The following is a 25,708-nucleotide window of genomic DNA, read 5'->3' on the forward strand; positions in this document are numbered from 1 at the left end:
CGGTAAGTAAATATCTTCGTTCGTAACTAGTAATACGTATAACTTACGTACTTAATAGTATGCTATACGAAGTTATTACGTCGACTGTATACTATATATATATATATATATATATATATATATATACGCAACTTCAACCATCTCAACCCTCTTTCTCCCTTTCTCTCTTTCTCTCATTTTTTTTACAATTTTCTCTCTTTTGTTCAATAGCAAATCGTAGTTCCTTAGTATCCATAGTAATTTGAATCACTTTTGTAATCGAAAGAATGCAGAGTAATTATAGTCTATTAAAGAAAATTCGACAAATAAAAGAATCCTTTTCCGGACTTGAAGTACTTCGTCTTTCTCCTATGAAAGAAAACACGGAAGCTTTCATTGTTATGAAAGATGGAGATTTAACAATAATGCAATTACTTGATCTAATATTTAATGTAATTATTTTATATTGCCGTTTTTTAATTACAATCTTTTTGCAAGATTTAAAAAAAATTACATTATATAATATCTATATTTTTTATTTTATTAAATCATTACAAAACAGTTTCTTCCATAAGTGTAAAAATATTTCTAGATATGCAAAATTATTGAAAGTGTTAGTATTGTTTCTAGTTGCTTTATCATTTTCGTCCATCCATCCATGTCTCGTCTTTTACCGATTGCTCGATACCGGGGTAAAGATTTGATGCGTCGAAGGGGTAGCTGGCGCGCCGTTCTAAGTGCATCGAAATTTATGAACTGTCTTGCCTGCAGCCGTTCCGCCGAGGAACCTTCGATGCCGCTGAAGGATTAATGCTCTGCTTCTCGCTAGGATTTTATGTTGGAAGCATGAAAAATGTTCCACCCGCTTTGCTCGCCGGTAAAATACCACCACCACCACTACCGTACGCGCCCCCGCATCAGCGTCTCGCGGCTTTCGCGGATATCCTGTCAGTGCACTTTAAAGCGGCGACCTTCGCTGCGAAAGAGCGGCTTTAATTGGTTTCGTGAGCGATGCGTGAACGCACACCAACACGCGCACGCCGCGAAATTGCTTTCTCGCCTGCATTTGCATCCCGAAATTCGATGCGATTTCTCATCGGACGTGGCCGTGTCGGATTTAAATTCGCGCGACAGACACAGACGAGTATGCGTTCGTGAGCTACGCTTGAGAATAAATTGTTGGCTAATTAGCGATTAAAGAGTCAACGACGAGATTAATGGCTCTCGGTGAGCGTCGTGCCGAGGTGCTCGCGTGATCTTGGTTTGTTAGCGCCGCTGAAAAATTATGCAAAGCTATTTTTTTGCGATAAAAAGTTAATTTCAGGTACATCTAGCTTTAAGCATTCATTTTAACTTTAACATTATACTGTATAGATTCTGCATATTTATGCATATTTTACTAATAATACATTTCTTTATTTATTAACTAATGATAAGATTGTGAAGACAATATTATAGTCATATAGTAATTTTTCTTCATCGTGCTATATAATATATATTGTTGTATTATTTTAAAAAACAGCAATCTGTGATTGGAAAAAAATTTAATATAAAACGTGATTTATAAAACATACACAGCGGTAAATTTTTTAATTTTACAAGAAGACAACTATTGCTGTGCGCGATATATACACGTTGTACAAAACGCATGTTGAAGATAATGAAATGCGCTCGTTAAAATGTCGTATCTTTTTCGCTCATGCATCGATTATGTACATGAAAACAGGAAAAAGCAAGAAACAAGAATTTATCGCGCCACAGTCACCCACCGGTCATGTAAAAAATGATGCTGGACCGCCCACCGGGACGATCTATCGATCGCGAATCTCCGTCGTAATGAAAAGACGCCTCGGATGGCTCTTTGAAGTTCCTTGTTCAAAGATCGTCGATCTTCATTGCTGCCACAATGCCGCGAGGATTTTTCTTGTACGAAACCTTATTCATACGATATGTATCGCACGTTATTGTCGAATGGCATACAGAAATATTTGCAAGTTTGCAATTTTGTTAAGAATTAGTGAATTTGCATATTTTTGTCTTCTTAGAAATTTTTCATTCACCCAAAACGATATTATTATCAATTAAATATTTCTTAATTGTAGCAGAAACCATGATATTTTGAACATTATATGTACACACGTAGAAATAAATATACACTAAGAGATAAAACGGTTGCAATTACCATAATTCAACTATAATTTATAGCCATTTTATGTACCAACTGTATATTTTTTTTGTAAAGCTATGAATATATAAATGTTATTACTAACATTATAGCAATAATAACTATAAAAATGAAGCTTCTAATCATAATTATTATAATATGCAGTTATATCATGACCAAACACTTTTTTCTTTAATGTATGTAATAATAAACGAATTACAAAGGTTCTTTAAAAATATAAATTTAAAAGACGCTTAAATTCTGTTTTTAACTGTACTTGAAAAGTGAGTTCTTGAAAACAAAAATTCGTCGATATGTAATATTAACAGCAACTACGACTTGGATTGAGTTCTATTAATATGGCACGTGAAATGGAATCATCGATCGTTGTTATTGTTCTGACGTTGGCGGTTCCTGTTTCCCGTACCTGTGCAGAAATCATTGCTAATTTTAGGCGGTGAAACGTAAGATCTGTATTTAGCCCGGAGCATTTTTTTTCTTCGGTATTACTACATCCTTTCTTCCTTTGATATGAAGAAATAAACAAAACTAGAAAGACCCTTTGTTAGTTAATCTAAGCTAAATATTTATTCGTTAGAGCACAATTTAGTATAACATAAAATTTATCGTCCAAAAAGATTCTTTTAAAAGGCTTCATCTTTTTCGTAACATAGTCTTCGTAACTTCTGCATATTATATCACGAATCTTTATTGAAGTATTTCGCAGCATAATCAACCGGAGTAATTAAACTTCTCTGTTCAAGATCATTAATCTCGCGTTATCATGAATCAAATAATAATTGATGAAGGTAACGTACAGTCGATAACGAAAGTGAGCCTTGACGTATTTTCGAAAATTAAAGAAGAAGATCATTGATCAATTGCGCCCAATCAGAATATGATCGTGGATTAAGGACGACGATGACACGACAGGATCTAGAGAATACGCGGATCGAGACAAATGATCGGTCTCGCGAACCGGTTTAGGCGGTAAAATTGACGGAGCGTCTTGGATCCAAACTATATCGATAATCGATCGAGATACAGTAGGAATAATAATTTAAAGCCGCCGCTTATAATCGCAAAATAAATCCGTTACGCGTTGCAGCTTGGCCAGTAATAAGATTGATCGGTCCTTCGATGCGTTATTGTTGAATGTAATGAAATTTAATTTAATCCACACTATTATAAATAGCTTGTAAATGAAATGGAGAATTGATGCCGCAAATCTTATTATCTTAACGAGAATATGACGAGATTAATTATGATAATAAAGTTTTCTATTTTTCTTCTATCGCAGTGTTAAATTACACAGTTGGAAAATTTATATTAAATTTAACGTTTCATATTTCTCAAATAATCCACTCAAATTTTTATGTTAATTTAATAAAGAATGAATATGTTGAAAAATAACACAAATATAATGTATCAAAAATTAATAAGAAAAAGATAATATTGACACGATTTCTAAGCACAACTTTGCTGTAAAAGCATATTTTTTCAGTAAAATTAACATTTCTGATATTAAATTAACACATATATTATTTATTTATCTTAGAATTTACATTCTAAAACACATTATTTTTATGTTTCTTCATTACTTACTCATAAATTGTATTACTTTAATACTATAAGAAATGTTTAATATCAATTTAACACAAAATATTATTAAATAATATAATCTTATTATGTTATTTATTATTTTTATGCACTCTGAGATTACAAGAAACAGTATTCGAATTTCTTGCAGCGAGATTATTTTAATTTAGTCCCGGAGAAATATTTTAAAAATTTTGCATATAGTTTCGCGATGCAAATGCGTGATATGTGATGCATTGTTGGAAGAGACGAGTTGTCAGAGCATTGACGGCGCTAACTGAAAAAGCCGGGAAATGTCAGATGAGAGGGATGTTGGGACACGCGGAGGAAGGCAATGGCGAGGGACACGGCGCGCAAACCAGCCAGGGGCATCACGCATGCGTGTTCCTTATGCCTAAGCGCTATCGCTATCCATGCATGCTTCGAAACGCGCGAGCTCTCCATTCGTGCTGTGTCGGCTTTAGCCATCGAACGTGCCACGTCCTTCCGGGCTGCTGGACAAAATTTCAAATTCCTCTATCGCAAACTGTTCTTGTATCCATGCAGGATTAAGATAATAATAATTTATTAGTGATAATTACACAAGTCATTTCGTCTCGGTCAATCGAAAAGTTGATCAAGTTAGAGATAAAATTGCAAGGGTAAAATAAGAGAAAATTGTCGGTGACGTCAAAAAGTGACATCCGGTCGATCGCGGGATGCAGTCGCGATCCAGCAACTTCCGAGCTAGCAACTTCCGAGGATATTTGATGAACTGTCGATGAATCGCCGGTGAAAAGGTGCGCAGTAGATTGATCAGATGTGGCGTTAAGTCACAGGGTCGTTGTGCTTAATGCGGAGATAGTCGGAAGCCTTGATACAGTTGTCTTTTTTTCGAAGGGATTGACAGCCAGTCGACAACATGCTGTCGACGGTCCAGTGTCACGGCGATGTACATCGGAATTATCACGCTTACACGGTGAGTCTTCGAACTCAACGATCAAAATCATCGCTTGCTTTTCGTTCTCAAATGCCGATCTTAAATATATCTGATAATCTGATAATCTTTTGACAGTAGCGAGATTTGACGTTGCAATAACGAACTTGAATTGAATTCAAAAACAGCATAATTCTATTGCAAAAATCCATTTGAGATATGAAAAAAAGAATAATGTATAATATAATTTAAGATTAATAATAAAAACAGGTACACTTAGAGAAAAGTGTTGGGTATTTGGGATTATAATTGCATGATAAAATAATTATGATTAAGAGCTCCATTTTTATTATTATTACTGCTGTTAATATTATGTATAATGTTAGTAATAATAATATGTAATTCTTTCGAATATGAAAAAATTGCGCTATAAATTATGATAATCAAATATCAATATAGTAAAATATTAAGATATAAATGATAAATAAATTATACATTTTTGTTCAGTAAATCCAATCGCAATTATTGTAGTGAAGATAATTATTTTCTCATTTATTATTTATGTGGCAATAAAAATATTAAGAAAAAACTAAAGATTTTCAAGCAATGTGTGTAACTATTATTAATAATACAACTGACTATATTTGTGTGGTTAAAACTATATATATGTTAGTTATCTCAAAAATGTAGTTATTTCAAAAAATGACTTTAAATTATAATTAAATTATAATAATTGCAACCATATTTTCACTTAGTGTATAATTCGATAGAAGTTATATTTCTATTTGAGAGTAATCTTATGCATTTAAATAAATCAAGATTTTTTTGTAATATAATAATAATACAATATATACATATTTTAGAAAATTAAATTATTTACAAAATTTTCCGTAATGTGGAACATTTTGTAAATAATTTAATTCAGTGTTTTCAAACAGTGTTGTCTTTTTATATAAAGATACATATAATAAGATAAATAATTGAATCATTTAAGACAATATATATGTTTCTTACATTCATTTAAAGATATAAAAATAGTAATTGTAAAAGCATTATGCCATAAAAATGGATAAACAAATGAGAAGAATGTGGCAAGTATAATCTGTATTCTGGTAGAATATTCGAAGAAGTAACGACGATGATGTAAGGTAATGGCAACGGTGTTACGTTATTCCGAGAAGTTCTTACATCGTATAATATATACATTTGAAATGAGAATCGTTTCGATGAAAATTCATGACACATTGCTAACTTCAGAGAAGGTCGAAATATTAAGAATGCTATAAATCGCAACATACCAAATCTTTTCATGAACGTTGCTACGATCGATAAGAACTTCTTGCTTTTTTCATAAAATAAATATAAATATTTGTTTTTCTTCTCGTGTCCCGTAAAAATTCAGAATTTTACGGGCAAGAATTATTTATAAATTTTTCTTTAATAATTCTTGACAGTTGTCGACACATTTCGATGCAGTAATTGAATAATTACTTGTACACATATGTGGAAATCACTACAATATAGGTAGATAACGTTATGCAATCCATTCTCACTCTTCTGTATCGGATTTTTGTGACAGGCCTCAAAATTGAAATCGATTTTTACTTGGCGGAAATTAGAAAAGCCAATAATAAAGTATGAAATGTCTAACATTAAACATTAAAAATACATATTTTGCCAACGTAATTTAAAATAATATATTGATAAAAAAATCATTTTTTATTCAATTTGGAATATGTTTAATTAATTTTGAGCAAATTTTACTTTGCATATGTTTGTTTAATTAAATTCGATTTGAAGACAGATTATCGAAATGATTAGTGATAATCTTTTAATTACCGAAAGGCAATCTTTCATTCAATTTTTATTAAGAGATACTTCTTAGAAGACCCACATTATAACATAGTATAGTTGAGTTAAGGCATCTTGTATAAGAATTCAATTTTGGAGAACGGAGAAAATGAAATTTCTTTCTTATCGCTGCTGTATATAAGCTATAAAATAAAATTTTGGTGATATAGCAAAGGTGTGGTCATAATGCGACGTTCAACAATAATCTTTGGTATGCTAGATCAATTTTCCTCAATTTCTTTTGAAATCCCGTATTGATCGGCCACGGATAAGTATCGAATACATATCGCGACCTTACGGCGCCTTGCGTCATTCATCTATTCTCGTTCGATTTTATCGCCAGCGCAAAGAACGCGTTCACCCTGGCGTCACGCGGAATTTTAAGACGGTAATTCCGTAGACTCGCGGAAAGTATGTGGAATCGACCATCGCACGGATATCGGATAACAGATTCGATATCCGAATATAAGCACGCTATATAGTCTTCTTTTAGAATATAAAGAACAGTTGCTTCATCTCTGTTATTGAGTAGATTAAAAATATCAAATGTCAGCGATTTTATTATTTAGTAAAAATATTTTTTTTTCAAACTGCAATCCATTATGTCAACAAAATATCCATATATATATATATAAACGAATAAATATATTAGAAATATAGGTTATGGATTTATTACAAATAAAGATTGATCAAAGTTTGAAGAGTTGTAGCAATTTTTCACGATCGACAGTGCAACAAGAAAAATGGGAAGAAAACGAACGCAAACTCGATAGCGCTTGCGTCTTAAATAATATATTTTTTTTAAAGTTATCTGGCAAATTGCAAACTAAAATATTGCGATCCATCAGTCAATAATCGCCGATAGCGCATTCTTGACATTGATTTATGAAATTCTTATCTTTCAATGTTCTTACAACAATTTTTATTAACAATAATGCTTTGATTCCTTTTTTCTTCTCTTTTTTTTATTATCATGTTTTATTTATTCTGTTATTATCACGCGGAAATGTATAATGAATTCCAGACTAGATTAAATGAATTGGCAATCATTTATGCCGAATTATTCTGTATTAGAACCGAGAAATCATAAAATATGATGGTAATATATACAAAAAATTTTAATAATAAAAAGAAATAAAAAAGAGAAAAGATGTACTATTATCAAAGTAATTAATATACAGTATTTACTTTGTTCTTTAATTTTATTTTTTTTATATTTTAAATTTAAACACTTTGTGTTTATTTTGTCGTTCTTAACGTTTTGATATGAACGCTTCCCAATCATAGCTTAACGAATCTATCTTGATCTATAACAGCTTGACGGAAACAGGCTCTCAAGGTGCGTCAAATGATTTAAGTTTCCGCCCAACACGTGAAACAACATAAGAAAGTATCAAGGAAAGTTCACAGGATCCAGGGCGGATTCGCGGCGGGTAGGGTATGCAAAGTCATTAAAATGTGTTGCTCGAAATTCTTCGGGATGCTCTTTGACCTATTTGATCCGTCATGGGAACGTGTAGTTCGTAACGTAACACGTAGTTATTAATAATTCTGTTTTAGACCCGTTATGGGAAGCATACGTGCGAGCTGTAATGTAATATGCAGCAATTTCAACTGTTAACAATTCCACTTTAGTCCTTAATTAACAATTAATTTCTACACGTAATTCCAATTTTATTTCCATATATTTTATGATACATGAATATTTCGTCTGGAAAACATTAGTATGCTCTCCAAATTCAGCGATTTGTTGCTGCTTTTAATTTTTCCAATATGAATCACATTCTGCGTTTTTTGAACACACAAGATTTAAAATATCATTATATTATATTGTACGCGCATAAAATATTTATATGAAAACTCATATTCTTTTCCATGAACACAATTGTCAACGATACTGCATTGATCGATCGATATGCAATTGCAAAAGAGCGAGAGGCGCCGGCAATGGACGAAGACAAGGACACGTCAAGTGTGCTGAACTGGTTTCTCGACGATGCACTTTGATTCGTCTGTTATGCACAGTAATTGGCTGTGACATTAGGCCCTTTACACGCCTTGCCGAACAAATGGAGGCAAATCGCGGGCGACGTTCTTGTACGAAGTTCTCTCGTGTTGGGACATCAATTAGTGACTCGACAACAAGTTCTTCGCTCACAAATAAACGACCTTTCGGAAGATGCAGAACTCTGCATATTCTGTACGGTTCTCAATGAAACAATTAGATGATATACTACTGTGATCATTGTATTCAATCTTACAACACGATAAAAAAATTAAAAAATTTTAATTTTTTAAATTTTGAACCGTCAAACTAGATCAAAGATAGGCTTTTATCATACAATATTATCGCGCTCAAGTTATTTTAATCTATATCGCTTTAATCATATCGCTCAAAAGTTTCAGCACTTCATTTATTATAATATATATATTTTTGTAATATATTTATTATAATATATTTATGTGAATTTAATATAAAAAATAAAATATAAATATAGTTTGTATGCGTTATGTTTTTAAATTTATTACATATTTTCATGAAAATTAGAAAAAAGTATATTTTTTTCTCAGATATTTGACTTTTTTAAGTTTAATCTCCTTTGATTTTGATAACAGAAGCTAAACTTTTGGATTCTGTTGATCATATATTATTTTTATTTTTTTATTATTAATCATGTTATTCAAATGTTTATCGATATCTAGCACAAAATTCCAAACTGATATTTTTTTCAATCAATATGTACAATGAAATTTGTCTATTTGAGAAATTGAGAATTTGTTTATAATTATTTCTCGGCAATTTACGACTTTATTGAATACTTTCGAAAATAAGAGAGTATGTTTTATTATAATTTGGTTTATGAATGAAAAATGAAATTGCTACAAAAATATAAAATGTGCTGAAATTTTTGAAAGAAAATGTAATTCAATTCAATAGTAAGAGATAGAACAAAAGAGATAGAACAATATTGACAGCTGTACAAACTACAGTAACTCGCTAATCTTAAAAATAATATAAGATTTAATGAAGATTGAAGATAATATTATTATAGTAGAATTTCATATTACTCGGAATAATATTTGCGGTTATAAAAGTCGCAAAGTAGTTTGTAAGTCTTCGTTATCGAACGTGAAAAACTCTGCTGCTAATGCCAACGACCCGCTTTCTGGGCGGTGAGTGAATTCTCTGAAAGAGCGTGTGTCGTTAACGCGGATGTTCTGACCACACGCGAATGAAATACGCGAATGTATCTCGTAAACGGCACGTGATTCAATTCTGCTATCGTTGCATTCATCTACGGAACGTTCCTTGTATGCTACAAGAGTTTTGATATTGCGAGCAACCAGAGTCCCAGATCTTCGCAGGAAGATCTGGAAACTTTTATAACTTGCTCCAAATTGATACTTGTATTTATTACGAAAACATTTGCGAATTGAGATTAAAATATTTTAATCTAAAATTTTATTTATTTAAAAATTAACTTCGTTGAAAATATAGCATATATATATTAATTATATATTTTTTTTTTTAAGTTGAATTATGTACTGATAAATTTGCTACAAATTTGTAATAAATTTTTACGTTTCCTATAAAAATATTCCGCTTAAAACGATTCGATTCGTCTGCTTTTAATTTCAATCAGAACTCTTGGGAAACACTCGATAAAGCGCGTAGTCATATATTGAGAAAACGTAAGTAGTTGGAACCGTTCCGTGTTCGTTCTTTTTCCTGCGGCCACACGCGACGCGGGCGATTTACCGCTTCGAAAGTAGAGGATTTTCGATAGTTGGCGCGAATCCAAAACTTGAATCGAGACTACGATCTAGAACGAGCGAATGGTAGCATACAATCGAGGCTACGAAATTTCCGATGATCGCATTTTTACTATACATTCTACGATAGGGATGAACTCGTGAGAGAAAAGAGAGAGAAAAAAAACTGTAACTATGACGGTCACATTAGATTTCATTTATTCGCGCTCATGAAAAAAGAAATAAATGGTCTTTTGTGAAATAACTGAAAGGAAATATAATTACACTTCTATTTCATTATTCCTGTCAACGTAATGTACTGAATTAAATAAGGTATTGAGTACGAATTTAAAAAGTTCGTATTAAGAACAATTTAACGTGCACTCATTATCACACCCATTATGCGACAGAATAAGATCGAGATAAAATATTCCCAGGGTGTGTATTCATTTTAGAATTAAAATAACTTTTATTTCATGCGAGAGGTTTATCATTTTTTTACCGATGAGGATTTATCTTTATTACCGCTAACGATTTTATCATGCTTAACAAATTAAGACCGAATAGTTTGAAATTGAGATACGCTATTAACAATCAGAAACATGAAAGATCTGAACCAGCGTGCTCGCATGACCGGGTCGAAGGTCAACGATAAAACAGAACTATAGATAAGATACGGCTCCTTTCGACGGCGCTCTTTATGATCACTATCATCCTCTTCTTTATGTCGTATTTACAGCGAAGTTGTATCATTGAAAAACCGTCTAAGTTGCAAAGAAATTACGACAGCGTAAAGAAAAAGAGAAGAGAAACTTGTAAGCAGAAGGGAGGGGAACGGATAATAAAATGATAGCCATCGGCATTCTGTGTCGCGTGCGCACGTATTTATATCGATGATCGTAAAGGGCGTCACTTCCTGTGAGATCACTCGCGAATCTTAAAGCAGAAAGAGACGAAAGGAGAGAGGAGAAGAACGCTTATTTCCCAGAGAACACCGCGACATGGATAAAAACCTAGACTTTACGTAATCGTTAGCTATTAAGTCAGCGCTTTGCAACATATACGCGCATATATATATGCGTGCGTGTGTATGCACGTGTCCACGTCTTGTCACATCACATTTTGCTACAAGGCTTTCATATTGGAGTCGACACTAATGCAGCAAAGATTGTCTCTTGATGTCGGTAGGTGCCTTTGATATTGATAGATTGGAAACGGATCTTACGAAACGCTCCGTATATCTAATCTAAAAGATTTTAAAAAATGTCGAAGAAATTGGAGGACTAAAGTCATTTTACGTGATAGCTCTGTACCACGAGTCACCATCATGACCTCATATTTCCTCATAATAATCTATCTGACTTTGAAGCACTTTGACTGGAGTGTTATATAAGCATCATTTTCAAAAAACGGATCAGACGCGGGGTGTTTTATTTACATTAAAATTCAGTGTTTTATCCCGTGTTCAAGTGATATTATCGAAGATGGCTTATTTAAGATGAAAATCTGACAGAATTTTAACTTCTTCTAAATTACTAAAAATGGCTGAGAGCAACTAAGCCTCGAATTAAAGTCTTCGTGAAGACTAATGAAAAGATAAAGAATAAGTTTATTTAAAATTATTAAAGAATTAATGATAAACATGTGAAGTTTAGAAAACGTTAAATCTTTTGGTCATTGAGCTTTTCAGCGTTACGTTCTTTTCAGAGACAGTGCTTACTGTACTAGTTATTGTACTTGTGAGTAAGCGTCAAGGATTCATTTGCATAGAAACACGGGTGATAATGATTACCGATCGGAATTCATATTCTACACTTCCAATCAGCGTCTTGCCACATATCCGCTAATGTAATACGGCGTGACTGTGAATACCATTGTCATTCCAGCTCTTTCCTCATTCCGGTATCACGATCCATTCACTGTGCAAGAGCTATCCAGATAATCCGTGCTCTCCGCAGCTGCGCTCCAATTGATCCCCAATGCGATTCTTGATTGTGACGTTCGATTACGAGACATAAGTCAATTAAGTATGGATTAGCCAATCGGATATGCCAATTAATCCTTTTGCGCGACTCGTTTCTCAACGAGCATTACATTGGTCTTCGTATTCTAAGCTAAACGTGATACACGGTTAAGTCATATTTATTATCGACACTATTAGAAATTATTATCTTTTTTCCATTGAAATTGAACTTTTGCCGATTTCTGTAACGATTTCCGTATAGCATTGATGCAAAAATCCTGCATTATGTACGTGTATTCATTATTATTAGCGTCTTCTTATGCCATTTTATTTTAGTCTTTGAGAGAGATGTAAACGACGGAAAAATACTAGAATTTTAGAATAAAAAACTAGGAAATTAATGTTTTTTTTCCCTTTTACTTCGACAGTTTTTTATTCAGATATTTTTTTTTAGATCACTTAGATCTGTTTGGATTGCTTGTAATCCCTCAAAATTTTTACACTTAAAGTGATATTAGAAAAATAGATTCGGGCGTTGAAATTAGAGAAGGCACAAATGTTGAATGCAAAGAGTGCAAACAATGCAAACAGACCTATTAACCTATTATTTCATCAAGAATTGCAACAGCCAATAATATTTCCACTTCGATATTAAAGACAAAAATATAAAAAGTACCGAAATAACAAAAAAAACATTCTATTTCTTCTTCTACATATTTAACATACGTTCTAAGGTTTTTCAATGAATTTTATGTAATTTGATTAAAAATACTGTTTTTTATTGAGTTGGCAAGGAAGTAATTGTGTTTTTTTAGCTCAAAGTTATATACACAAGACTAATCAAGATTAATCAGATTCGATATTTCGAATTGGCGCAAAGGTCCTGTGTTATCATACGCGCCGTTCATATTATTAGTTTCTTATGTCATTTTATTTTAGTTTTTGATCAGTCTACTGTTTTCAATATTAAATGACCCGACCGAGATTAATAATGTATCAGATTTAATGCATACGTAATCGTAGCAAATATTGGGTTGTTCGGAAAGTTCATGCCGATTTTGAAAGAAAATTGAAACGCAGAAGATTTAAATTTTAGTATACATTTATTAAATTTAAATTTTTTGCGGCACGAACTTTCCGGACAATCCAATATTTTTAAATTAATTGATTTTTAGATTGATGTTTCATGAAGCATATGCAAAAGGAAAGTTTTTTTATAAAATATCAGAAAAACATTAATTAATTCTAAAATTATAAAGAATTTAAAAAGTTAGTATTATTTCTTGCCAAAAAGCAGATTGCAAATTGAATATATCTTTAAATTAAATTTAAATCATATAAATAGAATACGTATAAAACAGTATTAATATTGCAGAGATCCATCTCTCTCTTCTTTTTATTAAGTTTGATATGTGAATCTTACAATAAATTACATACATGCCAATAAATTTGACGATAAATTCGTTTGGATTATCATGAAAAATGATAGAAGTTTCCGTAATCCTATTTAATGATTGGACCCATCTCACATGGTTGAACCGTCGATTTTTTCGTAACTGTAAAATATCATTCTCGAGCAAATGCATTGCACACATTAATTAGCGATTTAGTTCGTAGAAACATATTTTAAGTGATTGATGTCCATTTTTATCAATGTAGATTAACTTTATTTCAGTTTAATCCACTTTTCCTTCCTAGAATTAGAAAAAGATAAAAAGTAAGTTAAATCGAGATTAAAATTAATCTCTATGGTAGAAATAAATGCATTAAATCAATTATAGCTCAATTGTTCTGCGCTTATTACCGTTCTGCAGTAACGACTTACATAATATTATATTATTCATATAATATATTAGATTGTTAAATTTTTTTAATCTGTAAACTCTCTCTGTGACATTTTAAAAATGCGTAATTTTGTGTACGGCATATTGATTTAGCGAAATCTAAAAATATAACTTTTATCTCGCATTTCCATAATTCACTACTCATTAATGTAAATTTGAACGAAAGGGATTCTATCCGCCTTTTTTATAGTCGGAGCTATGCTATTCGCATTTTTACGCGATGGATTTAGTAATCGCACATTAGCTTTCGCAATCCAGACGGAATTCTGGATTCGCAGACAGAAACGACCGGCGATATATTCCATCTGTGATCTCTCGCCAAGGACATCCTTGTGTTTATCCAATTACCTAAGCCTCATGTTTCATCTACGAAGGCCTATAGATCCTCTTTATACAATTTATTTTGTCATAAAATGTTGTCGGCATTTCTTTCGCTTGAAAATTAACGTGTTATATCGAGACGAACGAATTGCCATAAAAACTTTTAAATGTTCTTTTCAGAAGGCCGTGACGAAGTGCAGATATAGTAATATTGAAACAGCATTGACTTACTGTTTTTCATGCACAAATTGCCAAGCAAAATTTCATGTTTAACGTTTTAATTTATTGTAATATAAAGTTGTCTAATTATATCATTGAATTTATCTTTTTTATTAATAATAAGAATTTTATTAATAATAAGAATTTAGAAATAGCTTGTTATATATTTAAATAATTTCACATATATCTTAAATTTAGATGAAAGAAAAAATAATCTTATTCTCTTAAAGTAACGTCAAATTCTCATTAAAAAAAATACATTTATATGTTATCATAATTTTACCGTAAAAGCTTGACCTAATTACATCGAAAGGGTGCGGTATGTCAAGTATACGAAGTGTACATTTCGCACGTGTATGATGAAATAGCTTTCAAAAGTATTTCATCATCCGAAATGAAAATCTTGTTAGAAATACATTAAAAATTGCATCCAGCGTCGCGACGCGAATCTCATTCTCTACGATCTCCCTGCCGAGCTACAAATTAGCAAGTTCAAGCGCGCGTCCTCGCGTTACGCGCAAAATATAGATATATGCGCAAAGTAAATGATGTTGGAGAAAATAGCGTGCATATCACCAGGTGGCCTAATTGTATTCCATGGGAGTGGCATACTCGACCCATTCGACTGTGCTTTTCCTTATCGGCGATTCGACCGCGCAGAGACGCACGTGGCGATTTAAAGTAACGTATCCATAACATATAGGAGCGAATAAAACTTTGCAAATAGATTGAAATACATTTAATTTCTCGTCCCATTAAACGAGAAACAAAGTTTCTTAAGAAACGCCATTAAGGAAAGATCGATTTCTAATTGGAAGATAAAAATTTTCAAAGTTTGTAAACAGTATTTGATACTCTTTCTCTAATAAAATTTGCGCTGAGGCATTATTTTAATTGAAATAAAGATATTGTTGATTATTTGTATAAAAATTTTTTTAAAAATTTCAGTTGACTTAACATGCAGTATCTTGTGTCTATATAATTCTCATTGTTAATATCAACAACAACATGGTGTGGATTTATAATCCCTAGTATTTATATCAACACCATCATGGTGTGGATAAAAATTTAAAATCCATAGTGTTAAAATCCACGTTATATTGATATTAATCGATAATTGAGATTAACATCGACATAATGAAAATTGTATAGAGGCACGTTATTAAATCCACACCGACATTTTTTTAGAACTATACAAGATTACGTAACGAAATATTAATATACGAAAATTAATAAACGAGATATTAATGAAATACATAAAGATATATCGTGTATATCTTTAAGCATACGGACTATGTTACATAGCAATAGATTATGTACGTCGACATTGCGGCGAAGGGTAATTTAGACGTTAAGATAAATTTCATAAGCCCGCATCATCAAAGTCGCATTCGCTGAGAGACCGATCTACGGCCGTTCTGCCGGCTCCCAGCTGAGAGAATATTTCGAGGGACCATCCACCGACATAAATTCCGCGCGGGGCAACGTGGCCTAATTATATTTCAAGGGAGTGGCGGTTCAGCCACTCGGAGGTGTCATCCCTATATACCGGCTTGTGCCGGAAGTTCACACGCTCGGAGGAGAGCATTCGCGCGGCGCAGAATCGGGCCTGCGTGTAACATCGCAACGCCGACTACGGTCACCATGGTTACGTGTCAAGTTCTCTCATCCCCTTGCCACCCCGCCATGGACCATCCCGGTCTGCCGGGAGAAATGCAGGCTTTCAACCCTCTGTATACCCGCAGCACCGGGGCGGCTCCCGTGCGGTGCAGACGTTCGTTCCGGTTGTTCCTAGCTCGTGTAACAAGACTAGAGACTTCTCGTCTTGGTCGTTTCAAGCGTGTCATCAGTTCTTTACGTTTGTCTTAAAGAGAATCCGAGAAGAGTCATAAATGACAGTAGTCGAGCGGTGAGAAGTGGCTTGATCGAAAGTAACGCTCGATGAATCGAGCGTGACCACGAGAGGGTGCGTACCTTGAAACGCGAATGACCTTGAGCGCACACCTGCAAGCTGGAGCGCCACGGCAGGTGAATTGATTGGCGGTAGGGTGGGCTCGTGCAAGCTAATCATGCGGCGTGGTTACGTACGGCGCTTTGAAGGCTACCCGTTTCATGTCGTGACGAGTGCATATGTTTGCGTGTCGAGCTGATAAGAGATTAAACTGTGAAATATTAAAGAATTGAGTCATTAAAGTGTGACACATTTGCATTAAAAATCCAAATGTTATAACGATAGCAGTGCAGTCAAAAAGTGCAAGCAATAGGGGTGAATAGAACTTATGTTCTACGTTGTTATACAGATAAGAGAAATTATATAAAGTCTATAATATTTAATATATATCCGTTATATCGATCTATTGATGTTATATGAAACAGATCTATAATCAAAAATCTAGAAAGGCTCAGTAAAATAGAATTAATTGTTACATAAACACGATCTACAGTGGACTCCACACTGTTGATATAAAGATATATTTAGTACAAAATACAGAAGTGCTCAAACAGTAATAATTAGTAATCTAAATAAACTTAGATACATCTTTGCAATAAATATAAAATATTTTGACTTATGTGATCAAAAAGGAGCAAATCGTGTTTATATGATATTTGACCCGGAAGTAACGTTCAATGCTCTACGCCGTATCGGAGAAAATCATTTGGCAAGCGTCGCGGTTTTTCGCGGAGGAGGGAAAAAGGAGAAAGAAGAAAAGGCGGTGCCCAGTGCAACGAAATGAGTATGGTGCATCTTATGTTGATACACGTGGTTCGGAACATTTGGAATCCTATATTACTAAAACAATTAAGATTAGAAACCACATAAGAATTTAGAAGATCTTCCGAGATAATAAATCAAATCGATCGCGCTGGATTCTTTATTGATTTTAAAAATAAATTTAAAAATAAATAATATTGGTGATGCTTCTGCTAGAATTTATGATGTTTCTGGTTAAAGATTTTACTGATATCGAGCAGCATAGTTATCTGCGAAAGGAATTGTGAAGATAGAGGAAGTTACAAAGATCGCGCTAAAGCAATTCGAGAAATTTCTCATGATTGATGCAAAATACCATTTGTGTTGCTATTACTGTCGGAACGTTTGACTGATCGAACATCATTTGCCTAATGGACGGTATATGGAAATTGCGAATTACATAAAGGCCACGGAGCACGAACTTGTGCACCTATGACGAATTCAAACAGCAGCTCGTTGTCGCGCGCTTGGCTGCGAGCGAATTGCTGCCGTTGCGGAGACACTCGGCAGGATACGGCGAACAACAATTTTAATGAAGCCGAGACGCCACTGCGGGAGGAAACGGAGACGCTTCTGCACCGTATCGCCTTTACCGTCTGGCACACTGCCCTTCATATAGAGAGCGAGGTGCGTGCGAATCGTACGTGCATGCGCGACGTACGTGTGTACATCAATTAGTACGACATAGCCATGTACAGATTTTTCAGAGATTTCTGTTTAGCAAAAAATAGAACGTCGTCTAAACACTGTGTTATCCGAAAATATTAAAAAAATTTTCGTAGACATATGTATTCTTATATAAATATCAAAAACTTTTTAAAGTCGCGCTGTTATTATTAGATAAACTATATTTAGCCTTTTATTTGAATAAGCTTTCAATTAGAACTTTTTTACGATATTAGAAATGATAATAGAAACATGCTTTTTTTCGATCTCTATTCATTTTTTTTCTTTTATATAACTGTAATATCGCATGTGTATCGTAGCGTGACAATTCGATATGTGATATTTAATAGGTTTTGACAGGTTTCAATCGATGCCGACTATGCAACCGTTTTTTTAGGAATATCGAACACAATACGTTACTGCGGCACCTGTCGTTGCATAATTTTTCTTGCAATAATGGAACCGACAATGGGAACAACTTACCGTATATCATTAATTTCGAAACAATGGATAATAATGTCACCTACTTCTCTTGAGACAACGCCCATGAAGAAAGTAATAGTATTTTCTACGCACCAAATAGAAAGTTAATAAAATGAAGCTATTATTTACACGTATTTCCTTGATCAGAAAACACTGAAATAATATTAGCGCGGCATTTTTACATACAATTTTTACATCATAAAATTTTACATTCAATTTTTTTATTAATATTGCGAGAATGATAAGTAATAATTATATTTCTGTTATTTTATAAATTTTAATTATACGAAGATATATAACACGTGTTACTACATTTTTATACATTATGGATATAAACGTGTTAATTAACTGCTTTTCTTTTTGATTACAGCACAATGGCGGTTACGAATCACAACCGAAAAATGTTAACCACATCGCGAGAAGTAAGCAGCAAGTAAGTATTTATGTTCGTTTCTAAACATTATTTATTGCATTTACAATATTTATTGCAACTTATAATTCCATATAAAACTAATATCAAAGAAATTAATTAATAGCAACACTAAAAATTATATTTGTTAAAAATATATTAGATAGCTATATTATTCTAAAAGATAGAGGTGATGAAAAACGAAAGATGATCAAAAGAAATCTTCCCACAAGCTAGATCAAAGGCTTTCTATCTTATTCACATAATTTATCGTCATCAATGAAAGCTCGCGATTCATCATCAACTCGTCTGTTTAAATATTTAATAACGATACACGCGCGTGACCGGTTTTCTACATGTCGATGATGTAAGTGCCTTTATTTATTCTGTAAGAACATATATACGAAGGTAAAGCTGCACTTATATTTGAAATATACGATTTCTGTCTTGAGACTGCGTGTCCTGTTAGATAACATTTTGCTATATAAATTACACGAAATGATACTCAACAATTTGTTGTCTTTCTTTCGACTCGTCTAGCACTCAAAATGTAGAAAGTGGAGGACACGTGACCTTTCCGAAACACTGAACTTGGAATAATGCTTTCGTCGAATTGAAATGGAAATGAATCTTTTAAGTACTTTTTTCACACACCGGAAGTTCTACGTCACTTGCCTCGTTTCTTGCCACGATATTAAAATAGAATTATATATCGAATAGAAGATTCCCTATCGACCGCACTTTCGGCTCTCACATATGCGGAATATGGGGTAAAAAATAAACGATACGAAATTTAATTGCGTTAGCAATTTAATCTGGGAAATCGCATTAAATCACGACTCGGCTAAAATCCGTAATAGCCATAATTGCGCAGATCAAACTGAAATACGCGTTACACAAACCGCCATTTACAACGTCAGTGAAATAACTTTCTATTAGTACGCGAGGAGAAAGAATATTAATATCCGACTAGTAATCATTACGCTAATTATTCTCCTTCGCTCTTGCAATCGGCTGATTTCCTAAATTTATTTATTATCCTTAAATCGATTCTGTAAATCAATCTCAGACATTTATCTACCAGTCAAGATTTCTTTAGAAATCAGGAAAATAATAACGACTCTAAATTTCTCATTTAATTTCTAACCCGTGCCTTTCGATCAATTTAAAATTCGAAACAACAGGAATAATGAAAATGTTTTTGAAATACCGCTGTCTCGCTGTCGGGTGGCATTTCCTGCGCGTAAATGACGGTGCCACTGAAAGTTATGCGCTAAAATAGCAATAAGGCGACGCATTATACGGCTAGTCAGTATCGGCTACGATGTACCGTCGCGATAACCCGTGTATGTTGACGTCGGATGGATAATATATTCGCGAAACTCGCACTTATTCGTATACGAACCACCGCTATTACTACGGAAATATATGCAGAAGGAGCGATCATTGCTATTTTTGTGTAATACATAGAAAATTACAGATTTTTATATAGTCAAATCTTATATACGATTATATGTTATAAAATATAAAAATAAAATATTTTTTTTTTTATGATAAGTTACTAATGTAAGACACATTTTTATTAATATATAGTGGATCTTTTGCGTATAATAATATATACTTTTTAATATTATTATTTGTTTATCATATTTTTAATATAACAAAGATATTTGACATTTATATTTAGTAACATATTTTGGAATACGATCAACCAAGGTTAATATTAAATTTTTTAATCATGTTAATTAATCGCACAGATTCATTCCCCGGAAACTATCATTCACAATTACATCACAGTTATAAACCGTGCAAAGAATAGTGAAGGTGAGACATGTTAGAAGCAGTGATAATTATGCGGAATAGCAATTAGCGTACGGTAAAAACTATTGCGCAGCTGTTATCGCGTTTGTTCTTATTTCTCGCGACATTGAGGATATTTATCGGTCATTTTTTTCATATATTGCATCGTATTTTTACTTGCTTTACAAAAGCTTAGGCATAAAAATGATCTATATTAATAACATTTTTCAAAAATAAAAAATGCTGTTTAAAATTCAATAACGTATGATTTAAATTCAATACTGTATGATTTAAATTGCCACATTTTTATAAAATAGTTTTGCTTTACATAAGCAATAGAAATAAAGTCCATAACAGTCGAGGCTGGAGTTTCAGTACTTAATATATAATTCGGTGTGAATTTGTTTTTTTTTCAGTTTTTTTTAAATTAATTTTCTTTTCAATCAATTACGATGACAATTCGTTTCCGATGTAGAAGTAGGAATAGCTTCTGCAAATGACTTCTAAATAATAAAATAATATAACACAAGAACATAGAGAATAATCTAGCCATATCATTATTATCAGTCTTTAACATAATTGATGAAGATTATGCTCTCATTTGAACATTATACTTCCAATTGGAAATTAACCACGAGCAATTAGATAGATTAACGATAATTGACATTAGTGGCGAAGCTCGTTGCGTGCATCTTGCTTCCATAATCGCATAGAATTAATGTGGTAATATAACCCCGATAAAGCCTTATATCTCCATGGAATTTTATATCCTTATAGAATCTTGTTTTAGAATGTTTTAGAAAATTTGCACCTTTCACTTTTCGATTTTTAAATATTTTTCCTTAAACCTTGTAAGAGAGAGTAAAATATCTAGAGGTCTTTAATAAGGACATTAAAATAAAAAACATAAATTAAGAATATCGAAGAAGTGTTTGATACTTTTATTTTTTACACAAATTTATTAATTGTTACATTTAGTAAGTAAATTACATTTTGTAATTTTCTCAAAAGTAAGTTTTCTATTCTTGATATTCTGATCCATTCCACTCTATTGCCACTGGTGGATCCAAGATACCGTTAAGTATCTCAATTTTAATAATTTATTTTTTCGTTTCCATTATGAAACTTTGATTTTAAGCGACGTTACAACTTGTTTTCATCGACGCTTGACAAGCGGTAGGCAATATTCTTGTTTTCCGAGATGGGAGGGGAAAGCTACTTCGCCCGATTCGGCGATCGGGTGTGAAACATCATAGACCTTAGACTTAGGGGTACACGCACGAGCGGTTTCCGCATAGCGACAACTGCGGTAGAACGTAATTTCACACGTGAGCCTATAACGGCCAAAAGGGATTTATGAGCGGGTGGGTAGGCCTGGTTGCACGCCCCGCGAGAAACGAACTCGCGGCGTTATGATCCCCATAAAAATCAAGTATTATACTTATTTTTAGAGGTAGCCGCCTCGCTCTTATTCTCTCGCTCGTTCAACTCGTTTTACTTTCTTTTCCGTGACGCCTATTGTTAGTGGCCCTTTATATTTCTGAAACTCAGACGCGAACCTAGTAAACTCGTTCTTCACCTTGTTCTTTTCAGCTTTCAACTGTGTTTGTTTCGGATATAAATTGCTTGCGCACCTTATCCGAAAACGTGTCGCGCGTACAGAAAACCCAATTTAATGTCTTTTCATTATATTTATTTCAGTATTACATACGGAATTATTCGTAAGACTTAGATTGTATAGAATTAGATAGGATTGCGTAATTACATATGCAACTACATGTACAGAATGACATATGCATGTACACTACAGGCGTTTCGGTTCTACACACTGTCTCTCGTAATTGGTTATAATACTATAGTCCAGTGTACAAAGGCTTTACCTGCTGAAGGGAACCATCCGCGGAGGATTGTTGAATACAGTTGGAAATTATGCTGCGTTAATACGGAAAGGCCAACTTGTCAAATATACTATATATTATGTCTGTTGAGCAGAGAATTATTTATTAGTATGATAAAATTCCTCGACGGGACACGACAAACGAGTGCTTAAGGGATAAATACAAGCAACGTATAATCCGGTATAAATCATGCGAATAATTTTAACAAGCGCCATCAATAACAGAGTATCTCACTGGCGATGGAGTATCTCGACCGTTGAAGCCCTATAAATGACTCGGCTAACCAACGAAGCATTCGCCGCGGATGTTCATCGAGAAAGAAACCGCAGCAACCGTGCAAAAACGCAGAACTTACATCCGGCTCGTTTGCACGCCAACTCCTCCGTGTAATTTTCGCACGTTCCCCACGACAAATCATCCGCGCAGCTTTCCGCACGTTTCCCGAGGCATTTTGTGCATCATATTAAGACGATCTAGCACCGACTACAGCTCGACTGCTAGTGCGAATAGCGTGACTATTTGGTGGGAATCGAAGTCACGCTACCTGCACGAATTCGTTACATCACGCGTCCACGCGCGAGCGAGTGCTCCCGTCTACATTCAGGGCCGCTTCAATGCATTTGGAATAAGAAACGTTCGCGTTAAAATAAAATTGAGAAGTTGCTCACAAAACCTCTCTTCTCCTTAATAGTCTGATGCTTCTTCGTTTTAAATAATTTAGGAGATTAAGAAACTGACTGAAGAAACTATGGAGTTGAATTAGAAAAAGAGACCTGTCATCAAAAATTGCCTGAATTCGGAAGATTTTATAAATTAACGTAATATGGGATAAAAATATACTTTATAATTTATTACAAGAAAATGGTTTTAAAATGTGTATCGGAAGAAATAAAAAAAATTCTAAATATAAATAGAGTCGCTTGTTATTCTACGAAACTTTCCAAGTTAAAAGTGATATCGCAATACAATTAATGCCTGCAAACCGAAGGCTTATTTTCAACTGTTAATCATAGTTAATCATAGTTGCATAATTATAACGATGTCGAAAATGTATTTAATGGCGCATGTTTTCGATACGCAAATAAACATTGCAGAATGACGATGACGATGCCAGGCCGGCCCTGAAGCACGCGAGCTGGCATACGTCAGACATACATGACAGCGGCGCGATTATCCGACAAAACCGCCGACTGGCCACTGAATATTCCTGTGTATCTTTAGTAGAACCAGGCGAAACACAATACCTGGCAGTGTATCGCTCCGCGGCATGAAACACTGCGCGTCATCCCAACGTATCTCTACGTCCTCGTTTCTCATGGCGGGATAAACGTAACCCGTTAAGGCACCGGGATTACATGTCGATTTACTTCGCGATAGCGTGTCCTCCGCAAGGACATCGCCATGCCGGAGAATATCGTCATCAGGATCGTCTACGCGCCAAAGTACTCAAAGGTGGATAGAAATTCCATGTCGCGAATCGACGATGGATTTACCGTAAATCCTTGTCGAATTATCAATTATTCGTGCATCTGATGTTGAAATAGTGATTGATGCAGTTGCAGTTGGGAGTGTGATAGAGGCGATGTAGATCGTACAAAAATTGTTTAATTACACTGAAAAAAAGAATCTGGTAGTTATAGCTATCGAGTGGTGAGTAAAATAAATTCAATCAAATATTCGGTTAACCAAAAATAATTTGACTTTTCTAAATACTTAGTAATTATTACCAAACGATTGATATTATTATGTTTGGTAATACAATACTTATTAAATATTTAGAAAAGTAGAATTCTTTTAGTAAATAAGAATTATTTATATTAATTGAATATTTGAATTTATTTGCTCAATATTTAATAGCCAATTACCAGATTCTTTTTTTAGTATAAAATTTTGAAGTATATTTAGTAATTAAAATTTAAATTATTATTTAAAGATATTGCATAAATTGTTTATTAAAAATTGCAGCGTAAAAATTTTTAAATATAACAAACTTTTATAATAAATTTTTATAACAATTTTTTGTAGATGCTTTATGTGTTCTACATTTAAATTGTTAGAGCTGTTATCTACAATATTATTTTAAAAAGTTTATTATTACGTATCGGTAGCAATTTATTTTATATCGTATGTCTATCGAAGCTATTAAAAAGAAAATAATGAAAGATTTCTTCCAAGTAAAGACCAAAGAAATAAAGTCTATTTTCAGGGAGAAAATTTGATTATTTGATATGATATTGTTTTACGGAAAATCTAAGTTTTGCGGCGATAAAAAAACAAATCTTATGGAAAAGTTTCCGTAAAACTCGATAAAATTCAGTGAACTAGATTCGCTCACGAAAGGATTCTTCTTAAAACGAATTTAGAAAATTTTATTCGCTACGAGCGAGAATTTTCGTCAGAAATAAATTAATAATTTAATGATAATGCAAAAGAAATTTAAAATTTTACAATAATTATTTTAAGAGATGACTTTTAAAAATGTAAATAATAATGTATGTTTGATACTGTAATTTTTTAATTTTATAGAAAAAATATTTTAAAGTAGGTTACTTTTTATTTATCATTATTACTATTTAAATTAATTTTTAAAGATTTCCGTTATGGATTGTACATAATATTTGCAAAACTGTAAAAATTTTTTATTTGTTATATTTGAATAAATAATAATAATAATAATAATAAAATCATCAAATTACAGGTGCAGACATCAGCAATGGTGTCAACACCTGCGAGAACTCCGGGCGTCGGCGCGGATTCAACGATGACGGGATCAGGAAAGGGCGGAGGTCGCGTAACGGAGGTGATGGAGCTCTGTTACGTCACCGAGAGAATCATCGCCCTTTGGTATAGAGAGGATGCTCAGGGTGTCCTCGAACATGCCACCACCCTTCTACGCGGGAAACATGCCGATAATTATATGGTGAGAATTCGAATAATATAATTCTCATAGTTTCTCTCGAGATAAAGAAAGAAAGTATTATATATATATATATATATATATATATATATATATATATATATATATATTNTATATATTATTATATATATATATATNTATATTATATTATATATTATTAGTAGACGACGACGT

General features: G+C 33.2%; 1 protein-coding gene across 1 annotated transcript in view; it reads left to right on the forward strand.

Annotated features, from left to right (window-relative positions):
- LOC105618483 (tensin-3) overlaps positions 1 to 25,708 on the forward strand; it is a 191,185-nt gene that overhangs the window by 125,675 nt on the left and 39,802 nt on the right. The window contains exons 5-6 of the mRNA XM_012200016.1: positions 18,881 to 18,943; positions 25,316 to 25,537. Of these exons, the coding sequence (XP_012055406.1) occupies positions 18,881 to 18,943; positions 25,316 to 25,537 (285 nt within the window). The remainder of the gene's footprint in view (positions 1 to 18,880; positions 18,944 to 25,315; positions 25,538 to 25,708) is intronic.

The sequence above is a fragment of the Atta cephalotes genome (genome assembly GCF_000143395.1).
Source record: "Atta cephalotes unplaced genomic scaffold scaffold00017, whole genome shotgun sequence".
Lineage (NCBI taxonomy): Eukaryota > Metazoa > Arthropoda > Insecta > Hymenoptera > Formicidae > Atta > Atta cephalotes.